This window comes from Aethalodelphis obliquidens, unplaced genomic scaffold (genome assembly GCF_003676395.1).
Source record: "Aethalodelphis obliquidens isolate GAN/ISIS:26980383/991018 unplaced genomic scaffold, ASM367639v1 scaffold7, whole genome shotgun sequence".
NCBI lineage: Eukaryota > Metazoa > Chordata > Mammalia > Artiodactyla > Delphinidae > Aethalodelphis > Aethalodelphis obliquidens.
Window position 1 is genome coordinate 50,635,254 of NW_020837951.1, and position 24,703 is coordinate 50,659,956.

At 40.4% G+C, this 24,703-nt stretch overlaps 1 protein-coding gene across 1 annotated transcript in view; it reads right to left on the minus strand.

Moving 5' to 3' along the window:
* Positions 1–24,703, minus strand: part of PGM5 (phosphoglucomutase 5) — a 201,867-nt gene that overhangs the window by 170,685 nt on the left and 6,479 nt on the right. Inside the window, exon 2 of the mRNA XM_027105739.1 lies at positions 6,795–6,957. Coding sequence (XP_026961540.1) covers positions 6,795–6,957 — 163 coding nt within the window. The remainder of the gene's footprint in view (positions 1–6,794; positions 6,958–24,703) is intronic.

The following is a 24,703-nucleotide window of genomic DNA, read 5'->3' on the forward strand; positions in this document are numbered from 1 at the left end:
GGAGAAAGATTCATTTTTGCTCTAGACAATGGTCACCAGTTCACAGTTCGATGTACCTCGGTATTTCTTATCCTTCCACTCTGGAGGAAACGTGGCCAGCCTCACCTGTTCCATGTAGGCCAATAACCCACATGTTGGTTTGTTTCAATCCACTTCTAAACAATGATATGTCTTCCCTAAAAATAGTCGCACACCTGCCAGGGAGACCTGGTTATGTCATCAGCTTTATTCAGGATATGAGACACAAACAGGATATGCATTTGACGGAACTGAGGGATTCCAGATTTTAACTGCAGCTTCCCAAGTGCACCTAGAGAAAGAAAATACGATTTCTACTCCCAGATCTGCTGCCTATTTGATGCATAAGCTGACCAGGATACATTATTTTCCCCAACTCACACTCTCTAGTGACTCCCAAGTTTTTAAAGTGAGGTTTAAAGTATCTGATGCACTTCCTCACAAGGTCAAGCTGACAGTTAAGGTGAAGTGATAGGCTTTAAATGAACTGAACATGAAATCAATGGTTGTCCTCCTTTAATCTTTCTTTTCTTTTTAATTTTTATATCTTCATGCAAGCAACTTTAGGTTTTTTACGAGTTTGGGAATCAAATAAATAAGTAGATTGAAAGATCTAAAACATAAATAATTGACAACTTTGTACACTGATCTCACTCACCAGCTATATCATAACTTTCTACTGAACAGAAATTATTTCTTGATTTCTTTTATATCCCAGCGCTTAGAGCTACACTGCCCAATTCAATCGCTGCTAGCCACATGTGGCTCTTGAACATCTGAAATGTGACTAGTCAAACTGACATGTGCTGCAGTTACAAAATACACATCAAATTTTGAAGAGTTATAGAAAAACAGAATACGTTACATTAATAATTTTTATAGTAACATGTTGAAGTGATAATATTTTGGATATATTAAGTTAAATAAAATATATTATTCATTTCACCTGCTTCTTTTTACTTTTTTAGGTAGCTACTAGAAAATTTTTAATTACAAATGTGGCTCACAATATCTTTCTTTTTTTTTTAACATCTTTATTGGAGTATAATTGCTTTACAATGGTGTGTTAGTTTCTGCTTTATAACAAAGTGAATCAACCATACATATACATATATCCCCATATCCCCTCCCTCTTGCGTCTCCCTCCCCCACTCCCTATCCCACCCCTCTATGTGGTCACAAAGCACCGAGCTGATCCCCCTGAGCTATGTGGCTGCTTCCCACTAGCTATCTATTTTACATTTGGTAGTGTATATATGTCCATGCCACTCTCTCACTTCATCCCAGCTTACCCTTCCCCCTCCCCGTGTCCTCAAGTCCATTCTCTATGTCTGCATCTTTATTCCTGTCCTGCCCCTAGGTTCTTCAGAACCTTTTTTTTTTTTTATTCCAGATATATGTGTTAGCATGCGGTACTTGTTTTTCTCTTTCTGACTTACTTCACTCTGTATGACAGACTCTAGGTTCATCCAGCTCACTACAAATAACAATTCCATTTCTTTTTATGGCTGAGTAATATTCCATTGTATATATGTACCACATCTTCTTTATCCATTCATCTGTCGATGGACACTTAGGTTGCTTCCATGTCCTGGCTATTGTAAATAGAGCTGCAATGAACATTGTGGTACATGACTCTTTTTGAATTATGGTTTTCTCAGGGTATATGCACAGTAGTGGGATTGCTGGGTTGTATGGTAGTACTATTTTTAGTTTTTTAAGGAACCTCCATCCTGTTCTCCACAGTGGCTGTATCAATTTACATTCCCACCAACAGTGCAAGAGGGTTCCCTTTTTTCCACACCCTCTCCAGCATTTATTGTTTGTAGATTTGTTGATGAGGGAGGGCCATTCTGACCGGTGTGAGGTGATACCTCATTGTGGTTCTGATTTGCATTTCTCTAATGATGTTGAGCATTCTTTCATGTGTTTGTTGGCAATCTGTATATCTTCTTCGGAGAAATGTCTACTTGGGTCTTCTGCCCATTTTTGGATTGGGTTGTTTGGTTTTTTTTGATGTTGAGCTGCATGAGCTGCTTCACAATATATTTCTATTGGACAGTGCTGCCTTAGAGCATAGCACTGTTACCGTCTCCCAAAAAAGGTTCACTGAACATATAAAAAGGAATAATGACCAAACTCATCAAGTTGCATACCTTAAACGTGTGCCGGTTTTTTATATACCAATTACATCTCAATAAAGCGGGGGGAGAGGGGGGAAAGGAATAGCAATAGCACCATTTCAGTGGATAGAAAAGAGCCTAGTAGATTTTACCCATGTTTTCTCACATAGGAAAAGTGAAGACCACAAAGAAGTAAACATAGCCCTTCTCAGCTTCACTCCTTACCATTTTTTATTCTTTTGCAAAACTTAAAAAGTAAAGAGTGCTATTTACTTTTTGCATTTGTTTATGCTTGCCAGATGACACACGTCTATCTCTCTGCCTCCCAGGCACCACACTACGTTCTTGGGATGTTTCCATCACATTTTAAAAGTCTCCATCTGAGTTTGTTTGCCAAAGCACACTGATTTCCAAAAGCAACACTGATAACCTCTGAGTTCATCAGCATCCTCTGCATCCCTTCACATCTTCCCAGTTCTTGACATCTTCCACTCCAGTGACTTCCCTCTTCATTTTAGTCAATTCCTAGTACAGTCCTAGTACTGTCTTTTGATATGCTTCTTGCAAAAATATCAAATTTGAGTATCTTAATCCCACAAATTCCTAATCTTTCATCTACCCTACTTTGTACCCCTGTGAACCTGTTCCTCATTCCTATACTGATGCCCAACATCACTTGATTACTCCCAGGCCATCGGTCCATTTCATTTCACTGGTCTCTTATCCCAGAAGGACCCTATGGTCTAGCATTTGAGCCTTGCCTTTGTTAGTACAATAAGACAAGCCAACATTTGTTGAAACTTACACATACCACCTTTCACATCGTACGTGGAATCCAGCATTCACAAAAAGCAGATGAAGTAAGAATCATTAGTATCCTCATTTTCCAAATAAGGAAACTGAAATTGGAAGAGGTGACCTTAACACAGGTCACATCACTCGTGTGACAGAGGCTGGGTTTGACTCCTAATAGTCTGATGTCAGCTCAGACACTCTTAACAACTACCAGCCCACCTTATGCTCTGCCATGCCCACACTGCCATTCCCCAATCCTGGGACATCACCATCATCTGCTCCATTGCTGCTATTCCCACACTCCCCCCATGCATTGCTGAAGGCAGTAGTGAAATTACACCAACTGGCTCCCCCGAAAAATGAGACTGCTTAACTTCCACTCGGTCCTCACAACCCCTCAGGAATCCTCAACAAATTTCCCAGAGGACCTTTTAGAAAACATCTCCATTTATCCCCTTCTCTATCCTTTCCCCATTATCTGAGCAAGTTACATTTCCTCTTCTTTTTTTTTCAACAGATATAGGCAACTATTTCCCAAAACTTCCACTCTGCACCCTCAAAGTGCTTCTTTCCCTCATCTCTGCCTCCTTACTCAGAAGTTCTACCTACTTCTTAGAATCTAGGTTCCAAATGAGCTCCACAGCTTATGAGTTCTGTGACACTGGGCAAGTTTTTTAAACCATGAGGATTAAATGAGAACATGTATGTAAAGTTCTGACTATGAAGCTTGGCACACTGTAATTATTCAAAAAAATCAGTATTTTTATTACTGATTCCTTTTGTCCTCTAGCACCTTCTCCCCTATTTAAAAACATGCTCAGAAAGGTCCTGTCCTCTAAATAATTTAAAAGCAACATAGCTTTAGATGTGTCCTATTTCCCTGGATGTGCCTACTAATTCTATAGACACTTCGCTTTTAACTTATGCCATAAGATGTATTTGTATGACACCCAATAGAAGAGATGAATGTCTGCAACTTCAGATGAAGGATAACATGGTAAAACTCACTCTAAGTGGGAAGAAACCAACTGAATCTCTCCATGCCATCAGGAATGTTAGTCTCATTAATGATGCCAAGACATGTAAACATGAAGAATTAAATGTAAGAGGAAGGACTTTCAACAGAGTTAAAGGCTAAACGATAAGTTCAACCCCCTCCCCCTATTCAGGATATGACTGAACAGGTCTCATAACCTCCTGTAATTCAGTCTACGAAATGGTTATTTAAATAATATCTTCCCCTTTTATGCCTCACAAGTTATCATAGAGATGACTGAGATTCTCTTGCAAGACACGAAGTCAGACATTAATTTAAATGCTTAAATACACAATTTAGTTTGGCAACTTATATATTACATTGCTCTACAAATTCCCATTTTCTGAGCTCATGAAATGGCCTGTGTCATCAGTGTGCAGAACACCTACGCACTGCATATTTTTTCCTGAAATATTCAGTAGCTGCTGCGAGACTAGATGTTGGCCCTAGGTGTGCTTCTTAGTGAAGCAGGGTTTCTTGAATCACACTTTCAAGAATGAGGCTCCTCATAAGGTGTTTTTTTTAACACGATGTGAGTAATGTTCTTTCTCTGGATAATGCCCAAAATGGCTGCAAGGAGGGGGCAATCATGTACTTCCCCTTCAGGACGTGCTATTTTGCCTGGGCCAGGAATGCTTCATAATGGCAACAGTTGTTGGTTAAAATTCAGCTCCCACCCACATATACACGAAGACCCAGTATTCTAGATTAAAAGAGATTTAAGAGACTTAAAAAACAAATGCAGGGGGGTGGGATGAATTGGGAGATTGGGATTGACATATTTACACTACTATGTATAAAATAAGTAACTAATGAGAACCTACTACATAGCACAGGTAACTCTACTCAGTGCTCTGTGGTGACCTAAATGGGACGGAAATCTTAAAAAGAGGGGATATATGTATACGTATAACTAATTCACTTTGCTGTACAGCAGAAAGTAACACAACATTGTAAAGCAACTATACTCCAATAAAAATTAATTTAAAAAATAAATAAATAAAATTAAAATTTAAAAAAACAAATGAAATGCATGGTTCTGGGATAAAACTTGGTTTGAACAAAACAGATGTAAATAACATCTGGGGGATACTTGGAAAATTCTGAATACAGATTAGGTTTTAGATGATATTAGAGAATTAGTATTATTTTTGTTAGGTGTGATCATGCAGTTATACAGGAATACGTCTTTATTTTAAAGAGATGTCAGAAATATTTGGGTGCAAAATATCTTCATGCTGTAATTTACCTTTAAGCAAAATGGAAAAACAAAGTAATGGATACTTGGTATCCATTTATTATCCTTCCTGCCTTTACATATGCTCAAAAAATTTTTAATTCACCCCTATACACGTATCCCACCCCACCAGGACTCCTAAACTATACATTTCTATAAATATAAGAAAAAGTGAAATAATTCTAGGCATGTCAGTGAGAGAAAGTCAACACTATAGGAAAGAGAATGTAGGACTTATGCTAAGGAGTCATCTGTCTGACCATGTGACCTTGAGCAAACAGCCTCTCAGGGCTTTGATTTCTTCACCTATAAAATGACAGGAATGATCTAAATGATTTTGAGGGTCTGTTCCAACTTTAAAATCCAGAGTCCTTCCATGTCAGATAAGCATCAACATTCAACCATTTCACTGTGCTGAGGAGTACAGAGGACCAAAATGGGTTTGAGACCCCGTTATGCCATTTCCTCGTCATGTCACCCTGGGCGACGTGATGCTTAATTTTATGTGTCAACTTGCTTTGGCCACAGAGAGCCCAGATGTTCATTTAAACGTTATTCTGGGTATGTCTGTGAGGATGTTTCTGGATAAGATTAACATTTGAATCAGTAGACTGAGTAAAGCAGATTGCCCTCCCCAGTGCGGCTGGGCCTCATCCAACCCACTGAAGGCTTGGACAGAACAAAAAACTGAGAAAGGGAGAATCCACTCTCCGCCTGACTGTTTCCAGCTGACACACTGGCCCCTCCTGACTCAGACTGGACCTTACACTCTGCTGCTTCTCAGGCCTTCGGACTCAGATCAGAACCCTAACATCCATTGGCTCTCCTGGGCCTCCAGCTTGCTGACCAAAGATCTTGGGACTTCGCAGCCTCCATAATCACATGAGCCAATTCCTTATAATAAATCTCTGTACAGATCTTCCTCAACTTACAATGGAGTCATAGTCCGATCAACCCATTGTAAATTGAAAACATCTAAGTCGAAAATGCATTTAATACACCTAACATCATGGTTTAGCCTAGCCTACCTTAAGAGTGCTCAGGACACCGATGTTAGTCAACACTTTTACAAAATCATCTATCACAAAGCCTACTTTAAGGTAAAGTGCTGAATATCTCATATAATTTATTGAATACTTACCGAAACTAAAAAACAGAAATGACTGAATGGGTACAGAACGGCTGTAAGTGTACTGGCTGTTTACCCTTGTGATTGGGTGGGAGCTGCGTTTGCTGCCCCTGCCCAGGATCACGAGAGAGAATCATACCACGCACACATTGCTAGCCCAGGAAAAGACCAAAATTCAGAATTCAAATGAAGTAGTTTCTATTGAATGCATATTGCTTTTACACCGTTGTAAAGTCAAAAAATCTCTAAATCAAACCATTGTAGGTTGGAGCCCGTCTATGTGTCCTATTGGTTCTGCTTCTCTGGAAAACCCTGACTAATACAGGCACCTCACTAGAAATTTCTGAGCCATTTTCTCTCTTCCTTGCTTGTCCACCATCAGTGGGTCACTGTAAGACTATGACAATATAAAAAGAAAGAAATCATGACAATTAAGCCATATTCTGAACCACATACCTCCATTGGCAACATTAAATTTCACTCCAAACTCTCCCCCTGGTCCTCCAGGGCAGTGGCTGGCTGTGAGGATGATTCCACCAGCTGCCTTGATCTTTCTGATAATGCAGGATACAGCAGGTGTCGACAAGATGCCATTCTGTCCAATAATCAGCCGACCAATCTAGATTAGCCAAGGAAAAAACATAAATCCAGTTACATGGGATTGAAGTGCATTTCAATGAGAAAGTGTCCCAGGCTCTATTAGCACACACTAATCACCTGGCAAAAAGAACGGAGTGGGGCTTCCCAGGTGGCGCAGTGGTTGAGAGTCCGCCTGCCGATGCAGGGGACATGGGTTTGTGCCCCGGTCCGGGAAGATCCCACATGCCGCGGAGCGGCTGGGCCCGTGAGCCATGGCCGCTGAGCCTGCGTGTCCGGAGCCTGTGCTCCGCAACGGGAGAGGCCACAACAGTGAGAGGCCCGCGTACCGCAAAAAGAAAAAAAAAAAAAAAGAAGGGGGGGGGGTTAGGGGGGGGGGCATGTGTAGGGGGGTGGGGGGAAGGGTAGCTCAGGCGTTGTCTTTCCTTCCCCATGTCTTCAAGACCATTTGGGACACCCACATCTCAGTCAGTTATTAACCTGTAAATGGGATCTGCCTCATTGATTTTCAGTAGTTTAAAACACCTGCTTTTGCTGTACACCTGCAACAAATGACACTGTTAATCACCTATACTCCAATATGAAATAAATTTTTTTTTAATATATTAAAGAAAACACCCACTTCCGATGACCAAAGGGTTAGCTTGAATCACACGAGAAGTTCTTAGTTTATTACTGGCTTAGAAACCCCATGTGTACATGCTGGAAATTACAAGAAAAAAAAACAGAGCACTTGTCTGCTTCAGCTTCCTTCTCTGCCTCAGCACAAGCTCACACAGTAGGAACCTCATCTGCTACATCCTCATCGTCTGCAAGTGTATTTTAACTGCACTGGGAAGGCCCAGCCTCCTGAAGGCAGAAGTCCTATTTTGGCAACATGTGCTAGGGACATTGGAGAAATCCAGCCATGCTAGGCAGAGATCTGGAGGTCATCCATCAGTGTGGCCAGACTCTCTATAGCTACAAAACTGATTTTTTTAAAAAGAAAGAAAACAGCATAGCCCTGCAGAGCATTACTCCATATGCTTTGTTTTAAAATAGGGCCCAACATCATCCAATCCAGTGGTTCTCAAATGTTGCTACAAATCAGAATCGTTAGTGAAGTCTAGAAAATTCTAGTACTAAGTAGTCTAGTAGTCTAGTCCAGTACTAAGACTGCATTCCAGACCAATTATATTGGAATCTCGGGGTGGGATCCTGAGCTCCACAGTTGTTTCCAGTATTTAGCCAAGTTTGGTGATCAAACCCCCTCGCTACTCAAAGGGCCAGAGGCATGGGCATTACCTGCGAGCCTGGGAGAAATGTTAAACCTCAAGCCCTACCCCACACCTACTGAATAAGGATCAGTATTTAGCAAGAGCCCACCCCTTCTCCACATAATTCATTTGTCTATTAACGTTTGAGAAGTACCGACATAGCCCAGCAACCAAAACCAGCGCCCGTGTCCAGCTCAACAGCAGTTACCCTGGCACCAACGATAGCATTGCTGGAAGTAGGTCACTGACCAGATATGACAATGAGAAAATAGACCAAAAAAAAAAAAACCTTTAAAGGGCAAACACGAGAGCTCCAAAAACAAAGCACTCTTGCGATAATTTAGTATAGAAAGACCCACACTCTCCACAACCTCCCCAGAGTACATATTTGCAAGTGGATGAGGCAGATTATTAACAAATAAGCCTAATAGTAGTAGTGGTAGTAGTAATTACTAGTTGGGTACATATTGGAAAAAATCAGCAGGTTTCGGTGATAGAGAATAACGGGGTGTTAATTTTAATAGTAACAGTAACAATTATAAGAGCTAAGGGAGCTTGGATTTTATTCTAAGTACAAGGGGAATCCATAGAAGGGTTTTAAGCAGTGGAAGTGACCTGATATCAGTTACATTTTTTAAAGATCATGGGCTGAGCAATCCAAAAGATCGTATTAAAAAGCAAGTCATTCACATCAGCAAAGCATTCCAATGTCTGTCCTCGTCTCCCACCAACCCCAGGTAAAGTCAAAGTCTTCATGGTCTACCAGGCCCTACATGATCTGACTGCCATCACCTGCCATTCTCCACTTCCCTCCCTCCCTCTGCTCCGGCCACACTGGCTGGTTTGCTGTTCCTCACACACATCAAGTGTGCTCAGTGCCTTTCCATTTGCTCTTTCCCCTCCTTAGAGCACTCTTATCCAGGTATTCATAAGCCTGCCCCACCCCATCCTTTGGGTTACTGTTTCAACGTCAACTAATCAAACATAGCACCCTTGACAGCCCTATACAGTAGGGCACCCATAAGTCCCTAATTTCTCTACTGGCCTCTATTTTCTTTATCCTGTTTAGTCTTCTGTATTACACATATTACCCCTTAATATTTTCCATTTTATTTGTTTATTTTCCCACTATATATAAGTTCTAAGGACTTTGGTTTTTTTCACTGCTATACTCTGAGTATCTAAAACAAACTTAGCATATACTAAGTACACAATAAGTATATGTTGAATTAATTAATTGAAAAAAATGAATGAATGATGCGGGAGTGGCTGCAATATGCAAAATGCATTAGAGACTGACAAGAGCAAAAGGAGAAAGATCAGATGGAAGGCTCTCACGGCAGAGCTGAGTGTGGACAACATCTTGGACTAGACCAGAGGCAGCAGAAATGAAAAGAAGTGATTACATTTGAATATATTTTTGGAAGGAGAATGAACAGAACATGTGGGTGGAATGAAATATGGAAGAGATATATAGTAGCCAGCCCCTAAGATGGTCCCCAATGCTCTGTGCATTCTGGCATTCATGCCTCGGTGCAGGACCCTCCCACAGCGAACAAGGCAGATCTGAGTGATTAGTAGAACACTGCAGAAGCGATGGTGTGTAACTTCCAATAAATGACGTTGCTGCTTCTGCCCTGCCCTCTTGGATTGTTCACTCTGGGGAAAGCAGCCACCATGTCACCAGGACACTCAAGGAGCCCTGTGTAGTCACCTGAATGGAGAGGACCTGAAGCCTCCCACCAACAGCCAGCACCCGCTTGCCAGCCGTGCAGGTGAGCCGCCTTGCACTAGATCCTCCAGCCCTTCAAGCCTTCATATGACAAAGCCCCCACCAATATGCAACTGGGACCGAGTCAGAACAACCTACCTCCTGTCCCAGAGAAACTGTAATAGTAAATATTTGTTTATTTTAAGCCACTAAGTTTTGTCATGGTTTCTTACACAGAAATAAATAACTAAAACAGGGGCAGTGAGGAAAGGAGCCAACTCACAGCTTCTACCTTTAAGAACTCGATGGATGGTGGTGCCATTGACTGAGAAGGGAAAGACAAAGGACAAAAATCACACTCATACTTTATCCAGAGCCAAGATAAATCATGTTCCACATGCTTTTGTTAAAATTTATGTAGTCATTCAACTTATTTTATTGAGTATTACCATGAAACAGGCAATGTAGAAGACCCTGCAGGTACAGTAATGAATACAAATTAGTCACTACCCTCAAGGAGTAAACCTGCAGATTCAAGAATGTGAAAAATATTTGTAACTTTTGTTCATAATTTTCTCTCTCTCCCGTTTTTCAGGATTATTCTTAAAGAAATAATCTTTAAAGGGGAAAAAGGTATTATGTGTAGACACTTCCTATAGTGGTATTCATTAGAGGTAAAAAAATTTTTTTAAATCATTATAAATGACTAATAATGAAGAACCTGTAAAATAAAGTGCGATGTATCAACTTATGGAATATTCTTCAGCCATCTAAAAGGATTATTATGAAGACCGAGCACCTGTGGCAGACCACAGAAAGTTATGCTCCCCTTTCACAGGGCAGGACTGTTGCTGGGCAGCAGCTGCCCAGCCGGGGGCTACACTTTCCAGACCACCCTTGCATCTAGGTGTGGCCACATGACCAGTTCTCGCAATGAGTGATAAACTACTATGAGCATGAGAAAGAAGTAATGTGTGTTCCTTCTGGGCTAAGGCTGTTAAGGAGTAGACACGTCTTCTCCTCACTGCTTATTTCCCCTTCCACAGACTCAACACAGGTGACCACACAGCTCGAGGAGATGCCAGAGCAAGAAGATGAAAAGAACCTGGGTGCCTAACTCACAGGATGGGCAAGAGTCTTTGTTCACCAGCAAAATCCCCATTGGACTATTACGTGAGTGAGAAATAATTTTCTATTGTTTTTAAGGGAATAAAAATTGCCGAGGAGACCTTTAACTCTCCTGGAGGAGGAGTAAGACATGGAGATCACCTTCCTCCCCACAAATACATCAGAAATACATCTACATGTAGAACACCAGAACACCTACTGAATGATGGAAGAAGACCTGACTTCCCAAAAGCCATGTGACTGACAGGGTCTTCATGCTCCGGCCGGGTGTCAGGGCTGAGCTTCTGAGGTGGGAGAGCCGAGTTCAGGACATTGGTCCACCACAGACCTCCTGGCTCCACATAATATCAAATGGCAAAAGCTCTCCCAGAGATCACCATCTCAATGCTAAGACCCAGCTCCACTCAATGACCAGCAAGCTACAGTGCTGGACACCCACAGCCAAACAATTAGCAAGACAGGAACACACCCCCACCCATTAGCAGAGAGGCTGCCTAAAATCATAATAAGGTCACAGACACCCCAAAACACACCACCGGACATGGTCCTGCCCACCAGAAAGACAAGATCCAGCCTCATCCACCACAACACAGGCACCAGTCCCTTCCACCAGGAAACCTACATAACCCACTGAACCAACCTTAGCCACTGGGGGCAGACACGAAAAACAACGGGAACTACGAACCTGCAGCCTGCAAAAAGGAGACCCCAAACACAGTAAGTTAAGCAAAATGAGAAGACAGAGAAACACACAGCAGATGAAGGAGGAGGGTAAAAACCCAGCAGACCAAACAAATGAAGAGGAAATAGACAGTCTACCTGAAAAAGAATTCAGAGTAATGATGGTAAAGATGATCCAAAATTTTGGAAATAGAATGGAGAAAATACAAGAAACGTTTAACAAGGACCTAGAAGAACTAAAACGCAAACAAACAATGATGTACAACAAAATAAATGAAATTAAAAATTCCCTAGAAGGAATCAATAGCAGAATAACTGAGGCAGAAGAACGGATAAGTGACCTGGAAGATAAAATAGTGGAAATAACTACCGCAGAGCAGAATAAAGAAAAAAGAATGAAAAGAATTGAGGACAGTCCCAGACACCTCTGGGACAACATTAAATGCACCAACATTCGAATTATAGGGGTTCCAGAAGAAGTAGAGAAAAAGAAAAGGACTGAGAAAATATTTGAAGGATTATAGTTCAAAACTTTCCTAATATGGGAAAGGAAAAAGTCAATCAAGTCCAGGAAGTGCAGAGAGTCCCATACAGGATAAATCCAAGGCGAAACACACCAAGACACATATTAATCAAACTATCAAAAATTAAATACAAAGAAAAAATATTAAAAGCAGCAAGGGAAAAATAACATACAAGGGAATCCCCATAAGGTTAACAGCTGATCTTTCAACAGAAACTCTGCAAGCCAGAAGGGAGCGGCAGGACATATTTAAAGTGATGAAAGGGAAAAAACTACAACCAAGATTACTCTACCCAGCAGAGGTCTCATTCATATTCGATGGAGAAATTAAAACCTTTACAGACAAGCAAAAGCTGAGAGAATTCAGCACCACCGAACCAGCTGTACAGCTGTACCAGCTTCTCTAGCAGGAAACACAAGAGAAGGAAAAGAACTACAAAAACAAACCCAAAACAATTAAGAAAATGGTAATAGGAACATACATATCGATAACTACCTTAAATGTAAATGGATTAAATGCTCCAACCAAAAGACATAGACTGCCTGAATGGATACAACAAGAAGACCCATATATATACTGTCTACAAGAGACCCATTTCAGACCTAGGGACACATACACACTGAAAGTGAGGGGATGGAAAAAGATATTCCATGCAAATGGAAATCAAAAGAAAGCTAGAGTAGCAATTCTCATATCAGACAAAACAGACTTTAAAATAAATATTACAAGAGACAAAGAAGGACAATACATAATGATTAAGGGATCAATCCAAGAAGAAGATATAACAATTGTAATTATTTATGCACCCAACATAGGAGCACCTCAATACATAAGGCAAATGCTAACAGCCATAAAAGGGGAAATCTACAGTTACTCAATCATAGTAGGGGACTTTAACACCCTACTTTCACCAACGGACAGACCATCCAAAATGAAAATAAATAAGGAAACACAAGCTTTAAATGATACACTAAACAAGATGGACTTAATTGATATTTAAAGGACATTCCATCCAGAATAACAGATTACATTTTCCTCTCAAGTGCTCACGGAACATTCTCCAGGATAGATCATATCTTGGATAACAAATCAAGCCTTGATTAACTTAAGAAAACTGAAATCATATCAAGTATCTTTCCTACCACAATGCTATGAGACTAGATATCAATTACAGGAAAAAATCTGTAAAAAGTACAAACACATGGAGGCTAAACAATACACTACATAATAACCAAGAGATCACTGAAGAAATCAAAGAGGAAATCAAAAAATACCTAGAAACAAATGACAATGAAATCACGATGACCCAAAACCTATGGGATGCAGCAAAAGCAGTTTTAAGAGGGAAGTTTATAGCAATACAATCCTACCTCAAGAAACAAGAAACATCTCAAACAACCTAACCTTGCACCTAAAGCAATTAGAGAAAGAAGAACAAAAAAACCCCAAAGTTAGCAGAAGGAGAAATCATAAAAATCAGATCAGAAATAAATGAAAAAGAAATAAAGGAACAATAGCAAAGGTCAGTAAAACAAAAAGCTGGTTCTTTCAGAAGATAAACAAAATTGATAAACCATTAGCCAGACACATCAAGAAAAAACGGGAGAAGACTCAAATCAATAGAATTAGAAATGAAAAAGGAGAAGTAACAACTGACACTGCAGAAATACAAAGGATCATGAGAGATTACTACAAGCAACTATATGCCAATAAAATGGACAACCTGTAAGAAATGGACAAATTCTTAGAAAAGCACAATGTTCTGAGACTGAACCAGGAAGAAATAGAAAATATAAACAGACCAATCACAAGCACTGAAATTGAGACTGTGATTAAAAATCTTCCAACAGGTTTCCCTGGTGGCGCAGTGGTTGAGAGTCTGCCTGCCGATGCAGGGGGCACAGGTTCGTGCCCCCGTCTGGGAAGATCCCACATGCCGCAGAGTGGCTGGGCCCGTGAGCCATGGCCACTGAGCCTGCGCGTCCAGAGCCTGTGCTCTGCAACGGGAGAGGCTACAACATTGAGAGGCCCAAGTACTGCCAAAAAAAAAAAAAAAAACCTCCAGAACATAGGCATAGAGGGAACTTACCTCAACATAATAAAGGCCATATATGACAAACCCACAGCCAACATCATTCTCAATGGTGAAAAACTGAAACCATTTCCACTAAAATGAGGAACGAGACAAGGCTGTCCACTCTCACCACTCTTATTTAACATAGTTTTGGAAGTTTTAGCCACAGCAGTCAGAGAAGAAAAAGGAATCCAAATCAGAAAAGAAGAAGTAAAGCTGTCACTGTTTGCAGATGACATGGTACTATACGTAGAGAATCCTAAAGATGCTATCAGAAAACTACTAGAGCTAATCGATGAATTTGGTAAAGTAGCAGGATACAAAATTAATGCACAGAAATCTCTTGCATTCCTATACCCTAATGATGAAAAATGTGAAAGAGAAATTAAGGAAGCACTTCCATTTACCACTGCAGCAAAAAGAATAAAATATCTAGGGGTAAACCTACCTAAGGAGACAAAAGACCTGTATGCAGAAAACTGTAAGACATTGATGAAAGAAATTAAACATGTAACAAACAGATGGAGAGATATACCATGTTCTTGGATTGGAAGAATCAACACTGTGAAAATGACTATACTGCCCAAAGCAATCTACAGATTCAATGCAATCCCTATCAAACTACCACTGGCATTTTTCACAGAACCAGAACAAAAAATTTCACAATTTGTATGGAAACACAAAAGACCCCGAATAGCCAAAGCAAACTACAGAAAGAAAAATGGAGCTGGAGGAATCAGGCTCCCTGATTTCAGACTATACTACAAAGCTACAGTAATCAAGACAGTGTGGCACTGGCACAAAAACAGAAATATAGATCAATGGAACAGGATAGAAAGCCCAGAGATAAATCCATGCACCTATGGTCAACTAATCTATGACAAAGGAGGCAAGGATATACAATGGAGAAAAGACAGACTCTTCAATAGTGGTGCTGGGAAAACTGGACAGCTACATGTAAAAGAATGAAATTAGAACACTCCCTAACACCATACAGAAAAATCAACTCAAAGTGGATTAAAGACCTAAATGTAAGGCCAGACACTATAAAACTCTTAGAGGAAAACACAGGCAGAACACTCTATGACATAAATCATAGCAAGATCCTTTTTGACCCACCTCCTAGAGAAATGGAAATAAAAACAAAAATAAACAAATGGGACCTAAGGAAACTTAAAAGCTTTTGCATAGCAAAGGAAACCATAAACAAGACAAAAAGACAACCCTCAGAATGGGAGAAAATATTTGCAAATGAAGCAACTGTCAAAGGATTAATCTCCAAAATATATAAGCAGCTCATGCAGCTCAATATCAAAAAAACAGACAACCCAATCCAGAAATGGGCAGAAGACCTAAATAGACATTTCTCCAAAGAAGATATACAGATTGCCAACAAACACATGAAAGAATGCTCAACATCACTAACCATTAGAGAAATGCAAATCAAAGGTACAATGAGGTGTCACCTCACACTGTCAGAATGGCCATCATCAAAAACTCTAGAAACAATAAATGCTGGAGAGGGTGTGGAGAAAAGGGAACCCTCTTGCACTGTTGGTGGGAATGTAAATTGATACAGCCACTGTGGAGAACAGTATGGAGGTTCCTTAAGAAACTAAAACTAGAACTACCATATGACCCAGCAATCCCACTACTGGGCATATACCCTGAGAAAGCCATAATTCAAAAAGAGTCATGTACCACAATGTTGATTGCAGTCCTACTTACAATAGCCAGGACATGGAAGCAACCTAAGTGTCCATCAACAGATGAATGGATAAAGAAGATGTGACACATATATACAATGGAATATTACTCAGCCATAAAAAGAAACGAAATTGAGTTATTTGTAGTGAGCTGGATGGACCTAGAGTCTGTCATACAGAGTGAAATGAGTCAGAAAGAGAAAAACAAATACTGTATGCTAACACATATATATGGAATCTGAAAAAGAAAATGGTTCTGAAGAAACTAGGGGCAGGACAGGAATAAAGAAGATGACGTAGAGAAGGGACTTGAGGACATGGGGAGGGGGAATGTAAATTGGGATGAAGTGAGAGAGTGGCATGGACATATATACACTACCAAACGTAAAATAAATAGCTAGTTGGAAGCAGCCGCATAGCACAGGGTGATCAGCTCAGGACTCTGAAACCACCTAGAGGGGTGGGATAAAGAGGATGGGAGGGAGGGAGGAGATATGGGGATATATGTACGCGTATAGTTGTTTCACTTTCATATAAAGCAGAAACTAATACACCATTGTAAAGTAATTATACTCCAATAAAGATGTTAAAAAAACATCAAGTTTTTTTGCTATAACAAAACATTTAAGTTTTGTTAAAACATTTAAATATTCGTTTATTTGCTATAACAACTTACACTTTCTTAAGTAGTAGAGAGGGAACACAGACAATGCTAAGTCAAAATGCAGATATCTAAATAACTTTTAAGCTATTACAACAATTTACAATTATGTACACTTTGGGGCTAGCACTTAGAAACATACAGAAATAAATATGTACGGTTTATTTGTTAAATAGGAGAGATTATAGATACAGTTTATCTTATTAAATTTGAATTTTTTAAAAAGGTAATATCTTCTCTGTTTAACATTAAAGTGGGAAAATACACTTGAATAAAATTTCAACCTGAAACATTTTAGTTGTCAGTGGAGGATTAATAGGAGATTAAATTCTAGTTATCTGGAAGTTTTTGCTCTGTGGATCTGCTCATTAACCCACCAATACCAAAAAAAATGAGGTAATGCTGGACACTGTATATAACTCTAGTTGAGGGACTTCTGAGAGGAGACAACTGCTGGAGGGGATGCAGGAGAGCGGGTGATGAGGCTTCTAAGATAAGAAATGGAAAATCGTGAAGATATTTGTGCCCCGTGGGAATGCTCACCAAAAAGTGACCTCAGCAAAGGAGGATTTAAATAATCAAGTGGCTAGAAGGACCAGCTCTGTCAAACCAGTCTGCCTCTTTCCCCAGCCACTCCTGTCATTGCCCAATGGGCTCGTGAACAGGGTGGCCGACGGCTGCAGGGAGGGAGATCAAGCGTGGGCTCAGCACATGGACCTCCACTCATCAAGGCTGACCTGGCTGCGGCCACCGCTGAGGGCCCTATGTGCCCCCAGCAGAGACCAGCCCTCAGTCCAAACTCCACCCCTGTGTTCACATTACCCTCTCTGTGTGTCTGTTTTCTCCTCTTCTGTAAATTCTCCCTCTCCTAATTAGCCCAAGGCAAATGTCATCAGAAAAGCTATGACTTTCAAGATCTAGTAATTGATCAAAGAAACATAACCTTTGGAAGCCCTGTTGTATAAAGAAAAAGCAACGGCAACTTAAAGTTAAAAGATCTAGATATGAGTCTTTGCTCCACCCCTGACCTAAGGCAAATTGTGTCACTTGTCTGAGGCACCTTGTCTTCATCTGCCAAGTTGAGAGGGTTCAGGGTCATGAAAATTCATGTAAGATGAGATTATATAAACTCTTCATGAAATTCAACATGACCCAAATCATGCTATTGCCTTCCCCAAGCCCCTTCCCCTCCCCCAACATTTAAAATTCAATTTTAGACCTTAAATAACCCTTAAACTACCATTTCCCTTTCTGAAAAAGTCTTAGAAGTACTATTCTCTGCCAATGTTGCAGACTGCTACCTTGCAAGAAAAAGATGGTCTACTTACATCATTGGCTTTGGTTTTGTTTACAGCATTGAAGCAGGCAACATCTGACTTCTCTTCCTGAGTGAAACCCAGACCACAGGCTGGGGAGGTCTGAGCCATGGCACTCTGCTGCTCCCTCGCTGACCCTCCCAAAGGGGCACTGGAGGAACTGTCACACCCATACCATACAGTCTGTCTTTGACTGGAGGAAAGGAAACCCCACCCAGCCCTGCAGATGGTGCACCAACCTGGGTGGGCTTTACTGCTACTGAGAAACATGTCCTTCAGTTCCCACTAGGAAAGGGGGGCAAAGTAGACCCCAGTCCAGTGTTGCTTACACACACACGCAGAAGGCACACAGATACAGACAGATACCAGGATCCACAGGTAGCCATGAGAACACTGTCACACCAGCGCCTGCAGACACATACGTGAGGCACACACTTCCCCAGACACCCAGATACACAGACCCAGCATTAACTTGTTCTTATCCAGTCATGACTGCTGAATGCTAGGGAAAGGAAGGATGTAGCAGCTAGCCATGTGCAATTACCATCAATCATTTCCCTCAGTGCAGTTGCTTATAATCCCTCTGAGTTTATTCTTCTGTCTTCCACCAACTCTTACGCCTCACCTAGATTGCATCACCATTTACTCCACCCATGAGTGGGCACAGCAAGTGCCTCAGGAATCGATATGCCCTTCCACATACCACAGACCAGTGTCCTGAAATAGAGAAAATTTTATTTCATGAAGCTTTCTCCCAGCACATCCATACTTTACACCACGTGCCATATACAACGAATTTTGTTAATGATTTTATTTCTGATGGCTCCCTCTTTTCAGAACACTAACAACTACTCTTCTAACTTAGATTTAGTAGAGTTCAGTTTCTAATTAGCTCAGATTCAAGTCCCAGAGAGCAGCAATATACAACTTAAACCCTCAGGCTAGAATCTCAGGGTAGACGTGGAATTTTGATACCAAATGATTTTTCCCCAGTAACATAACAACTAAAGAAAGCAGGATTGTTTTCATGTGTGAAATCACTTAAATAAGATTTCCACTTTCTGGTTTCCTTTTAACTTTAAGTAAGTCATTAAAAAAAAGAGTCCCACAGAGAGAAAAGAAAAAGTAAGCATGACATTCTTCAATAACCTCTGGTCACTGCATCACATCCCTGTCATTCCCAAAGTGACTCAGAGAGAGTAAAAAGGGCACTAAACAGAAACTTCCTTGATGTTTCACAGACAGAGTGCTGTACAGGACCACACAGCCACCACCGTGTCCACCTACAAAGTGCATGGAAAGCCATAAACACAAAGATGCCTGTTTCTCATCTTCTTGGTTAAACAAAAAACAAAAGCCATGAAGGAAACCCAGAGCCACGCTGCTGTGGATGGCCAGGCTTCAGTCTCTCGTCCCTGCTGTCAGAGAGGAGTGCCAGCCCCTGATCACTGCTGCGCATGAGTAAGCAGGAGATGGCTAAGTGGAATTTTGAGAAATAACAAACCCAAGACATGGATGTAGTTATCCAAACATCAAGGGACTTCTCCATTTGCACATGGATAATTGTGCAGTTATACGTTTCGTTACACGGAGACCAGATGGGAGCAACCGAGCTCATCCTCAGATGCGTGTTCCCCTGGAAGCCTTGACACACATACCCAGGGGCTGGAGGGTGAGACGAGAGTTCATTAGAACCAAACCAAGCTGTATTTCACATTTGATTCCCAACATCTGAACAGGTGCAGAAAAGTCACAGGCATCTGGAAGTTTGGCCCCAGTTCTATTCCTCAATCAGCCCACCAATTCTCAAGGTTCTCACTGAGAAGATCAGGTACTCTAGCTTTTCTTGGGTGCAGAATGGGGACAATGAAATTGGAACTTATGTTCCTACTGGTAATTCAGTGCTTGGAAGATACTGAAATCTTTACCTTAAGATATAGAACTCGGCTCACTGAAAGAAGAAAGGGCTCTATCTGCTGCCATTTTATGAGGTGATCAACCCAACCAGGTACCAGGATAAGAACTATTGGATCCATCTGGGTCAAGAAAGCAGGCCTGAGTGCCCTGAGATAAGCTGAGATTTTGGCATTCAACGGGAAATGATGCAAAAATGGACTTGCCACCTGCCGGCTATATGACTTTGGACAAGATCCTGAACCCTCTGTATTTCAGTTTTATTACCTAAAAGATAGAGGGTGAAAGAAAGTAACACAGCCAAGCTCCAGTTCAGCATCTGACACCCAATAAATCTTTGATATATTTCCCTTGCCTTCCTTGCTGGTGTCATTTCTTGATTCTTAATTATGAATTTCTAATTCATAATAGTTGAATGCATTTGTTGTTTCACCAACCTGCAATGGTTTTCTAATTACAAATATATATACGACTTTTATATGTATGACAAATATATGTATATATAGTATATATATGACATTTAGAAAGTACTCATAAGCAAGAAGAAAGTAAAACTCATCTGTAAACCTAAAAGTGACCACAGTAAACATTTCAGTGTCTAACCTTTGTCTATGTGTCTTGGGATATCTCTCTCTCTCTCTCTCACTTACATATTTATATTTTTACAAAAGGGATTGTCGTGTAGTCTACATCTTTCACTTAACATATCTACCCCTTCCGTGGAGTCTATCTTTCTCTGTCACTGACTATTTTTCCACAACATGATTTTAGTGGCTGTATAGTCTTCCATTATTTAAATGTACCATGGTTTACTGACCAATATAAAAGTGTTCTTTTACCTAAGTTTTTATATGTGAAACTAAAAATGTTTTTATATGTGAAACTAAAACTATCTAATTTAATCCTATGGAATAAATTTAACTCAAAGTAGCTTGCCACCAATTAAATAGAAAATTAGTTGTAACACACCTACGTAAGTGCAATGTCTTCTTTCTTCTTTAACCACCAGAACTGCTCATTAAGAAACTGCTGAAGTCCATGGTGATTAGTGACAGGACCTCATGTCTGTATCCTCGTCTTGGCCCGGATCTTCCTATTTTCATTGCCCCATTTATGCCTCTGACTTGCACCGTCCACTGGTATGTCCCATGCCAGACTGCTAACTTACCCACGTTACTGAGCTCACAGCAGAGAGCTGTCCATACAAGATCCTGCCTGGAATGCAGGATTTATACTACTTATATTTCTTACTATTGGTCCATCCAACTCCAGCACAAGTTCTATTTATTATCATAGAAACATAGGTCATTTGGGAACATTTAGTCATCTCCTTCAACTCTGTGCTGTCTTCAGATACTTCTGTCACCTGGGACTCTGCTCTACTCTCTTTTTGAATATATCCAGGGAAGAAGATGTATCTTCGGGGAGGGGGTGTCCTGGGCACATGTGTACACACATATGCTATTTGATAAACTATCTAAATGCTTAAGAACACTTTCCATCTGGAACCTTTATAAGTAGACAGTATACACACACACACACACACACACACACACACACACACACACACATATAAAATCCCAAAAGAAAAAACTGACTATCTTTGGCTCTTTTATAGATAGAATACATATATAGAGATTCATATACGTATTCCTCTCTATATGTGTGTGTGAATTTTTTCCCGGAAAAATCTCAGTCTCTCTTTATAGCTATGTGTTTTTTCCTGAGTAGTTGTCACAGTCAATTAAAATACATATATGTGGATCTTTAAATAAATTCCATCAGACCAATATCTGTCTGGTTGGGAAATAATTACTGTCCATTTGCTAAATGCCACCAACCCTTATACTATGTTCCAGTGAACTAAAGACCTCTGGCGATCATAGATTTACAACTCAGCAAGATTAAACAATTTACTGTTATTTATGACAGCAAAGCTAGGTCTTCTGTATTATATTCCACGTTAGCATCTGTCACTTTACATTTGGGAGATCCTGTCCAAAAAAAGATTATGCCTCCTAACCAAACATTCAGCAGGGCTGTAGGAACAGGCACCCTGACAAACATCCTGACAAAATGCTTTAAAGCATCGCTAGAGCTTGCAGCTGTGCATTTTCAGACTACGCAGCAGATGAGCGTGGAGTCTCTTAGCCTCTGCTTCGTCTGTTCCTCTCAGTAATCCCTCACATGGCCCAGTCCATTAGGCTTGAAAATCCGCATGAAATGAGCAGATTAAGATCTGGCCTCAGTTGGGGCAGTGGAGCAGGTATAGAAGGGTGGGTCTGCTCCTAACGTAGCCTGAGCCTCAGAAAGGTTTAAGATTGAAAAGCATGGCATTGACTCAGCTGATTCATAATAGGAAATAATGCACAGACCATGCAAAAAGAAGTCCTTTATGTTGAGTTAAAGTCTACGCCAGAGCAGCTGCTGCCACCTCAAGTACCGTGACAGGGTGTGCACACATGTGTGTTTGTGTGTGCATGAGTGAGTGTGTATGTGTGTGTGTGTGTGTGTGTGTGTGTGTGTGTGTGTGAGCGTTCATGCTGGGAGAGGGGAGAGTATCATGACTTCAGCAGTCGCCACCCAAGCCTTAGCCAGCAGCCTGCAGAAATGCCGAAAGTCTTACTAAAGCAACTGTGATCACCACATCGACGGGCGCCTTCGATCAGTAAGGCTACTGAGAATAAAAAGCAAATATGCACATGTCCTTTTATTTTAATCAGAGAAAAATAGTTTGGTAATAGTGGTGCTATATGAATCAATAAAATAATTGACAATAATCCATTACCTCATTCAATCCTCCCCAAACCCCTGGAAGATGTGGGAGGCAAGTATTACGACAGTGCCTATTTTTACAAACGAGGAAACAAACCCCAGAAAACTAGGTGACTTCCCCACAGTCATACACGTTGCAAATGATAGTATAATGATTCAAATTCAGAGCTTCTCCTTTTTTTCTTAACTACTCTCTAGTGATGTGTTTAATTATGAAAGTAAGGCATGTATACGTGTGTAATTACTTAATAAAGAGAAGTATATGAGTAGAAAGGGAAAGGATTCCCCTCCCCCACCAAACACACCCACATACCCCAGATATATTCACTGTACTCTATTAATTTAGATACATACTGCCAAATTGCCTGATCAAAAAGTTGTATCAATTTAACTTCCACCAACAGTGTACAAACATGACAATTTTCCAACACCTATGCCAGCTCTGAGTATTTTCCGTTTTTTTCAAATTAATGGATTGTTTTTATTTGTATTTCTTTGGTTACTAATGAGGTTGATCACCTTTTCATGCATTTGTGGTTGCTGTTGACAATATTTCTTTTAAACTGTTTGAATTTTCTTATTGATTTGGGAAAGCTTTTCATATATTGTAGATATTAACCATCTGCTGTAAAACTCTCCTCCTAGTATTCTGTGAGGTCTTTTGTCAAGCAGGATAAACTCTGGTCCTATGATTTCAAATTCTTTTCTATTTTTTATTATAAATGTCTAAATATAAAACTACATATCCCTAGCTACCAAACCGGACTCTTATTAGAGGAAAACAATAGAAAGGCAGTAAGTATTCTATTTGTACAAAGCATCTATTAGTAGAGACTTGGAAAGGGAAAGAAAATTGTCTGTGACTTTATGCCAAGAAAAAGAATTTCTTTGGGGATTCAGTGTTCCTAAAAAATTTTTTTCTTCAAACAAATACAGGCATTACTCCAAAATTTGACGTCACTAACAATGCAGGAGATGAAAGGTATTGAAAGGCTCAGAAAATGTGGATTTTAACAAGTCTTGTGTATACCCCAGATATCCTCTTATTCATAAGTAATGCGAGTCAAGTCAGATGAAAGAACCGAAAACTTTCCCTTTGGCTATGCAAGTATAAACAGTAAAGGCATACTGGCCAAATCTTGAGTGTTTGCAATTAGCTGTCAAGGCTGTAGGCTAACAAAGGACATTGCAGCCCTAGCTTTTTACCTTCAATTTAAAAATCCCTGGGAAATTCAGACCTTTTTTTTTTTTTTTTTCTGCTGCCTATTATTCCCAAATAATCCTATTACAGTGTCCATTCATGTCACTGTTGTCTAACAGAAGAGTGGCCGGAGCCCAAAAGATGAAGGGTAAGGTTGGTAAAGCCAATACCTCTCCTTAGATTCCCCCAAAATAGGTTCCAACTTCTATTCCTCAAGGCTGTACAGAAACCAGCAAACTTCCAGAGTTCACAAAGGGAACAGATGTTTTATAAAAAATTCTTAGGGCAGGTTTCAGACATAATGTTGCTGATGGGTATCTGTCTTTTCAATAAACATCATTATATTTTATCACAAGATTTAATAAAGCAGCTTAGTTAAAAATGCCATCTGGGTCTCTGGACACATTAAACAAAGCTTAAAATAACCCACCCCAGCAACTGGGAGGGCCCAGCTGTTCTCAAAACCTCTCCCACTCCATTTACTTCCTCATAAAAAAGTGAATGAGGACTTGAGGCTAAAAGAGTCAAGAATGAACAGACCCAAACAAGGAGAAGGGTGGAACCAAGGGCTCCCTAAAATTTGCTATTTGCTCAGATAATAGATTTTCCATCTCCACAATTCAGGGGATGAGGATTTGGGAAGGGAAGCAAGATAAAGTTATGGGAGGCTCTTTAGGGTTTTCTATTATATTACAAACCAGCCCTTCCTAACATCTGGGCCATAGTAGCCCATTCCATTCACCTATTCTGTTGTGAACACCCATAGAAAATACAGAGCAATCACCACCCACTTCTTTTGCCTTCTAGAGATAGGACCTGGA